The sequence below is a fragment of the Thermoascus crustaceus genome, assembly GCF_041956765.1.
Source record: "Thermoascus crustaceus strain CBS 181.67 unplaced genomic scaffold VTN00scaffold_10, whole genome shotgun sequence".
In the NCBI taxonomy this organism is placed as follows: Eukaryota; Fungi; Ascomycota; class Eurotiomycetes; order Eurotiales; family Thermoascaceae; genus Thermoascus; species Thermoascus crustaceus.
In genome coordinates this window covers 941,927-950,078 of record NW_027192536.1, presented here as the reverse complement: position 1 = coordinate 950,078, position 8,152 = coordinate 941,927, and the positions used below count along the sequence as shown (strand labels likewise).

At 46.6% G+C, this 8,152-nt stretch overlaps 2 protein-coding genes across 2 annotated transcripts; one reads left to right on the top strand and one right to left on the bottom strand.

The window, feature by feature from the left end:
- Window positions 1–1,002: 1,002 nt before the first annotated feature.
- On the bottom strand, window positions 1,003–3,282 carry VTN00DRAFT_2679 (uncharacterized protein; the record flags this gene model as incomplete). Its single annotated transcript, XM_069428917.1, has 5 exons — window positions 1,003–1,017; window positions 1,091–1,343; window positions 1,414–2,209; window positions 2,262–2,930; window positions 2,991–3,282. The coding sequence occupies 5 exons, from the start codon at window positions 3,280–3,282 to the stop codon at window positions 1,003–1,005; spliced, it is 2,025 nt and encodes a 674-aa protein (XP_069283725.1).
- Window positions 3,283–4,303: 1,021 nt separating this feature from the next.
- VTN00DRAFT_2678 (uncharacterized protein) lies at window positions 4,304–4,618 on the top strand (the record flags this gene model as incomplete). Its single annotated transcript, XM_069428916.1, has 1 exon — window positions 4,304–4,618. The coding sequence occupies one exon, from the start codon at window positions 4,304–4,306 to the stop codon at window positions 4,616–4,618; it is 315 nt and encodes a 104-aa protein (XP_069283724.1).
- Window positions 4,619–8,152: the final 3,534 nt, after the last annotated feature.

Genomic DNA, 8,152 nt, shown 5'->3' with positions numbered 1-8,152 from the left:
TGTCGCGTAGTTTGGTGGGGTGTTTCGCTCGGTGATCTGTTTCGCTCGGTGATTGATTACGTTATATTTCAAGAACATCTTACTCATCCTACTGAAAAGAGCACAGAGGTAACTCCTTCTCGAGTCTGTGCCCCGGACCCAAGTTGCGGAGGAGGAAGGGGTCTTCCAGGAACAAGGCAGCAATTCTGTGAAATCGTGAAGTCATCACGATCAATGACGAAGATGGATGAAGTTTCAAATTCTAAGAGGTGGGCGGGGAGGGCTTGGCGTAGGCTTCCCACATTTACAGAAAGAAGAAGCATTTTTGCAAACTTGAAGAAGACAGGTGAACACCTCGGGCGGACTTTAGCACATCATATCATGTTTAGTGAATCGGTACTGTGCTCAGAGAGAGATTGTGTCCTGGGATGCTATCAAGGCTCTCCGAGAAACTGAGCTAGCTCTATGAGCATGCTTTAGTATCAAAGGGGCCACAATCGTAAGAAGAAGGGGGAGGTCAAGGGTCGTAGAAAGCCGTTAAGCAGTTATAGCGGTACACGTCAGGTAGGAATCAGTTCATTGTCATATATACGGGATGAGAGACGTCTCTACCTGTCTGCACTGTACATACTACAGAAAGACTGTCGGGTCCAAGTGTAGAACTCTGTAAAGAGTTCAACGGATAAAGTTAGTAATTAGACCATGTTGCGCGTTGCTTTTCTTTCCTGTTTGTTCATTGTGCTCGTTCAATCTGCCGACTAATTAAACTAAGACGCATATGCACTCAGTGCACTGGTAAAAAAGGGTCAATCCAAGGGTATCACTCATTAAAAGCTTACTGTACTGTACAGCGGATAAAGCAAAGTCGTGATCATAAATCAAAATAATCGTAATGATATGGCACAATGTGAAGAAATCAAATCCAATAGAGGAACCGCTACCTCTGCCAACTCGTCGCCAGATCAGCTCTGGGTGCTTCCAAGAAAACGATTTGGATATACCTGCTAAGCAGGGCAGCAGGAACTACCAACGAGCCTCCTAAGCAGTCGTTAGTACATTTCTACACAAAAATAATCCATGCACAGGAGGAAAGGGTGTAGGGGAGACCTACCTTCACCTCCCGTGCCGCCTTCAGAGTGATGTGGAAATCGCGCCACAGTTTCTGGACTTCGCCGCTTTCGACCATCATGTCGACAACCTCGTTGGCGTACTTGGTCTGCCGCTTCTGGCTCCAGTGGCTGCGCTCGAGGATCCTGGCGTCTGAGAAGACGCCCTGACGGGTGAGATAGTCGATGACCCACTCGTTGAGGTGGAATCGCCAGTGGATGAGCGTGTGAGCCATCGTCGCTTTGGCTTTACAGTGCCTGGAACAAGTAATATATAGTCAGCCTTTGTAGATGGTATGGAGCTTGTAGAATGTTTAGTTCGACTCACCTCCCCAGGAAGAACCGGGTATTCTCATCCGGTATGGGGTAGCCGTCCCTGTCCCGATCCATTGTGTCCTCACGCTCCGACTCCTCGTCGCTCTCATCCTCGGAGAGAGGCTCGAGATTATCCAGAGAGTAAGGCTTGCCATAGAGCTTGATGTCGAACGAGGCAGGATGGCCGGACTTGTTGCAGGCGTCACATACATGACCTTCTGTTATTGGGAAAAGAGTAACTTCGATCTGCGGCCGCGCCATGAGAGCTCTACGAAAGTCGCTATTCCAAGCAGGAGAGATGAGCTGAGAACCTGTTCGTCCCCTCACCTCATCTTCCAGCTTCATAAAAGCGGTTTGATAGACGGCGTCCTGTCGGGGGAAGGCTGGGTTAAGTTTGTTGTGCACCATCCATTCCACCACGTCTCTGAAGTATTCTTTGGGCAATTTATATCTGTGCCTCGTGAATTCGAATGGCATATCGTAGAGGTCAGTCGGTGCCCCAATCTCTCCGTCGTCATCCTGCAGTACGAAGTCATCTTCATAGCGGTCCAGGTCCTCGTTATCAGGAACAGCTGATTCAACATCACTGCTTTCAGCCCCCTTTGAGGATTCGCCGTCAAGGTCTTGCCTCACGGATTGGATTTCGTTATCCTCTGAACCCTCAGGCTTAGCTTCAGCCTCAACGTCAGATTCAGTGATGCTTTTTGCTCTTTCGCCCGCACGCCTGCGACGTAATACCTCCAATTGTTTCAGTCTCCTGATCCTGGTAGAATCTGCCAGCCGGCCACGAGTGCGCGTCTTTGTTACAGCTAGTAAGATGTCAGCATGCGAGTTCTGGACGGATAAAGCAGTATACCGCACCGGAATCTTGCAGAGCTTTGAGATCCTCCTCTAGATCAAGTCTATCCTGTTCTAAAGTTTGACGCGGTGTACGAGGGACTTCCGAGCCACTATCTCTCCTCCTTCGTTTTGCGGGAGATGTCACGACTATATCACTGTCCGATTCTTCTGAATCGTCCTTGACGACGAATACCGTATTGGCAGCAGCCCCTCGTTTTAACCTTCGAGAAGTAGGACGGGTGACTATTTCATCCGCGCCGCTTGTTTCTGGAGAGCCCAGATCTGACAGGTGGAGACCTGAAGATCGTGCCCGTTTCCTGGGTGAGGAACGAGTGGCATCTTCGGATGCTCTGGCAGCCGATCTTGGCTTTTCCAAATCCGACTCTTCGTCATCCACCCGGTTTGGCGCCCGGCGAGACCGGAGGTTCCTTGTTGGAGAAAACTCTTCCTTAATTGGTTTCTCTTGAGGTGCCCTCCGTTGGTTTGGAGGTACAACCGAATCGCTATCTGAGCTGCTTCCGTTCTCAGTGACAAAGACTGCTTTCGGTCTTTGGCGCCTGTTTGGAACATGAATAGTATCTTCATCAGATGATACATGTTCAACCTTGATGCTCCTGGAGGGAATGGGACACGGGCTGGAGGCTTCAGATAGCTTCATGTTATTTTCGCTTGCCTCCGTCTTGATTTGCTCTCAAACCCGCAATGTCAGCTTAAACGTTCATGGAAAATGCTAGCCAGTAATATGCTTACGTTCATCTTCAGTGGTTTTCACATGAGAGGATTTTCCGGGAGTTGAAAGTACGGCAGAAGAGCTACTGTCCGCAGGTGAAGGTGACGAGCGGCGCGCTTTGCGTTCGAAGGAGGGGTAGTCATCTATTCGCAGCCGTCCCCGGCTGACCGATGCTCTGGATGGATGTTCATATCGGACATTGGCCAGGCGATGCGCACTGCCTCCAGGACTGTGCTCGATACCGGGCGATGAGGACGCTATCGGAGTAAATGCAAGGCGCGTCTGCTTTACTTTGCCATACGTGCGGGGCATGATGAATGTGCGACAAGTTCAGACACTTTGGCGTCGCAAGGGCTTAAATGGAATTATTTCATCCCATACGCGGAATGCAGTCAAAATGACAGGATAAAGTCGAGATGGCTCTTATATGACAAGAAAGAATGAATGAAGCTGAACTTCCGTCACTATCGTCTCGTGCTCCGCCCGAGGCTTCGCGTCATGATTCACGCTCCACGCTTCACGAGAACACGTGACTCCAACATAGTTCCCATAGATCTATGACTGGTAGAACATAACTCTGAACCGTTGATAGCACGTCAAGCAATGGGTCAGGATGGAATTCCTATGTTACTGCTGACATAGATACTTAGGTTACAAGGTTCCCTCTCCACAGGCTACCTGCATTATATGGCCTATTTCCAAACGCAGTACAATAGGTACTGTGCCATATCTTTTGTCACCTCTTCCCCTGCTATTTACTGTCTTGGCAGATTGCTATTCAATAGCCACATGAGTTTTTATTTTAATTTGGAGGAAGGAAGTCAATAGTACCAGGCTCAAGACTGAGATTGGCAGTGGGGAATAGAGAGAGATAAGAAAAGGAGACAAATATCAATGGAAAGTATGTACAGTACAGTGGGCCCTGTTATGGCACAGCCTAGGAATCTCCGATAAGACAGTGAGGGGGAGAATCTATCACGTGACAATGGATCAAGAGCGATGGCCATGATCCATCAGGGCCTTTGATCCGTCCGACCTCTTGATCCAACCTGACCCTTGATCCATCCATGGTCATGATCCACCAGATGGGTATTTCTGAAGCAGAGTTCAACATGTATATAAGACACTCCTTAACCATGGGGATTAGGACCCTGTGGTCAACTCAAATAGCAATCCTAGTGGTGACATTGCTAGTAACAGCTTATTATCTATCTTTTCCCTTGTCTTCTGTCCTTCAAGATAAACCCAACAATCCCCTGCCTAAGAAGTCTTAGGCCCGTCATTACACTTTGACCACCTTTCTTGCAGAAGGCAAGCAGGAAAAGAAGCAAGAATGGAGAACATCACCTTCCAGGAGATGATGCAAACCCTTAGGGAGTTGCAGAACCATGTTAGCAGGCTGGAAGGCCAACTGCAAGAACAGACCAGTGAGAATACCTCCCTCAGAGAACAGGTTAATCAGCTGCAGGACAAGCTACAAAACCAGATCAATGGGAACAGTCAACTCCACAAACAAATCCACCTATTGGGACAGCAGGCTGGGGCAAGCACCAGTCATGTATCAAATCTTGCAACTCAGGACCCCATTGACCATGAGGTCAACTCCAAAACCAAGATTGCGAAACCTGACCTCTACTATGGTGACTGAAAAAAGCTGCAGATATTCATCTCCCAGTTGGAGCTCTATTTTTTCTTCAACCCCCACAAATTCCCAAATGAAGAAAGAAAGATCATGTTTGCAGCAATCTACCTATGAAGCACTGCAGCTCAGTGGTTTGACCCCTACCTGAAGGATCACCTAGAAAGATCACCAGAATGACAATGAGCTGAAACCACTGAAACTTTCAACAGCTTCAATGTGTTCTTAAACCAGATTAAACAGAATTTTGGGGACTTGGATGAGGTAAAGAAGGCCACCAGAACTATCATGTCCATCCAGCAGAGGATGTTGGTCACCAACTACACCACTGAGTTCTAACAAGCAGCGGCATTCCTTGGAGACTGGTCAGAATGAGCACTCATGGAGCATTACTATTGAGGACTAAAGGAGGTCAAGAATGGGCTCCTTGCAGCAGAGGAACCAACTGACCTCAACAATCTGATACTTGATTGATAACTGACTTTTTGAGTGACAGACTGAGCAACAACAATTCAATCCTTTTCAGCAAACTCCTTGACACACAGGGAATGGAGATGATGCCATGGAACTAGATAATGTGACCAGAAAAGAACAAAACACACAGGGAGCAACAAACAGGTGATCTAGGGGGCCTAACCCCAATTGGACAGATGAACAGAAGAAGTGCTACAAGCAGAAGCTGTGCATCCACTGCAGAAAAAATGACCATATGGGTTGGAAATGCCCAGATAGGGAACAAGACAACCAGAAACAAATATCAGTCACAGAAAAGAACAGGCATGCTGAAATCCCATGGACCATCTGCTATAATAACAACTGCCCTGATCATTACACCTCCAAGAATGCAACAGGATGGTTCCCAAGGAACCCCAGGAAGTCAAAAAACTAGAAGACCCTGCCAGTGTGGGACCCTTGCAGGAGTCTTAGTCTAGGTCCCTGAATCCAGCTATAAGTGTATGATACAGAACAACACTCAACAGAATGGACTTATTGAAACAATTGGTAATCACTGTCAGGATCAATGGGAAGAAAGCAAGGGCCATAATTGACAGTGAAGCCATGGGAAATTTTATCAGCAACACATTTGTTACCAGGAACAGGATCCCCTTCACAGGAAAGAAGGAACCATATCAGTTATCTACAGTTGATGGATCAGCCAGCAGCTATGGAGGAGGATGGGTACAGATGGAGACTGACCAATCTTCCTTGAGAATTGGACAACATAAGGAAAGAATCAATCTTGATATCACACAGATGCCAGGACACAACATAATCCTAGGAATACCTTGGTTGAAGATGCATAACCCACAGATAGATTGGGCAACAGGAAGAGTGCAACTGGCAGAGAAACCTAACAGAGATGTAAGGCCTGAAGGGCAACCTGAGGGAAAAAAGGAACAGCCAGTGAAAATCAAAGAGATCTCTAGGAATGCAATAGTGCAAATATGGAAAAGGGGAGAACAAGTAGAAGTCTTGTACCTCATCCTTATATCAGAATTGATGATTAGATCCATAGAACAGAGAAAGGACCAACCACCCCTGAAAGAAATGGAAGCAGTCCCAAAGGAATACTGGGACTTTGAAGAAGTTTTCAAGGAACAAGGCAGAGGACAACTGCCAGAACATCAGCCTTGGGATCATAAGATACCCCTGAAACCCAGAACACAATCAGTGTTCAAACCCATTTATCCACTCTCAGAAAAGGTGTATGAGGTGCTGCAAGAGTATATTGAGAAAAATCTGGAATAGGGATATATCCAGCATTCCACCTCACCTGCTGGGTATCCAATCTTGTTTATTCCAAAGAAGAATGGGAAACTCTGACTCTGTGTGGATTACCACCAACTCAATAATATCACCATCAAGAACTGCTATCCCTTACTGCTCATCTCTGAGCTACAGGACAGATTGCAGAAAGTGAAGTACTTCACCAAGTTGGACCTTAGAGAAGGATATTACCTGGTACACATGAAAGAAGGGGAAGAATGGAAGACTGCTTTTAGGACCCAACTAGGACATTTTGAATACACAGTTATGCCATTTGGTCTTACCAATGCACCTGCTACATTTCAGAGCCTGGTTAACAATACCCTACAAAGATACCTGGATGTCTTTTGCATGGCCTATCTAGATAACATCCTCATTTACTCAGAGACCTTGGAAGAACACAGGCAGCATATGTGAAAGGTTTTGGAAGCCCTGAAGGAAAAGAAACTTTCAGTTGTGCCAGAAAAGTGTAAATAACACATCCAGAGGACAGAGTTTCTTAGCTTTATAATCTCTCCAGGACATGTTGAAATGAATAAGGGAAAAGTTGCAGCCATCCAGGGACAGCCCACATCAACAACAGTTAAAGAGACATAGGCCTTTCTTGGATTTGCCAACTTCTATCAAAAGTTCATATGGAACTACTCCAAGATTGTGGAATCTTTGATGAAGCTTACCCAGAAGGACCAGAAGTTTGAATGGGGAAATGAGCAGCAGAAGGCATTTGATCTTCTCAAGCAAAAGTTTTGTGAAGCACTGGTCTTGGGAATCTTTGACCCAGAGAAGCCTATCTTCATGGAAACAGATGCTTCAGGCTTTGCCATAGGAGCATGCATCAACCAACCCAATAAGCAGGGATGATTGCATCCAATTGCCTTTTATTTGTGAAAGATGACCCCACCAGAACTGAATTATGACATCCATGACAAAGAACTTTTAGCCATCATAGTGGCAGTGCAAGAATGGCAACATTACCTGGAAGGGGTGAAGCACCAAGTTGTGATATATTGTGATCACAAGAACCTGGCATACTTCACCACCACCAAAGAATTAACCTGAAGACAGGTCAGGTGGGTGGAAGAGTTAGCCCCCTATGATATCAAGATCACCTACTGGAAAGGCTCAGAGAACGCCTGAGCAGATGCGCTCAGCTGAAGACCAGACTACCAGGAGGAAGAGCCTTCCCCATGACCTGCGATTTTGCAGCAGGAGGCTGATGGAACCCTCACTCTGGATAGGCAAGCTGCACCTGCCCTGCAACTAGGACCAGGTACATGGGCAGAAAAAATTAAGGAGGCCTACCAGAAGGATTCAATGGCTGAGGAACTTGGAGAAATCAAGAATGATCCCAACATAACCAAAGAGGAAGGAGACATCATCCTATTCTGAGGATTGGTCTACATCCCAACCAAGTTAAGGGAAGACCTAGTCAGAGATATCCATGAAGCCCTGGCTCATGGGCACCAGGGAATAGAGAAGACCATTAAGAGGATTACCTGGAACTTCTACTTCCCAGGATTAAGGAGGATGGTGTGATGTATAGTATTGCAATGTGACCTTTGCATCAGGGGCAAGGCAGTGCAGCATGCATCATATGGACTCCTGCAGAATCTGGATGCCCCAGAAAGACTCTGGCAATCAATATCACTGAACTTCATTACAGATCTACCCGCGTCCAAAGAACCTTTGACAGGGATAGTATATGACTCTATCTTGGTCATTGTGGATAGACTCACCAAGTATGCCTACTTCTTGCCATACAAGTGTTATGATCAG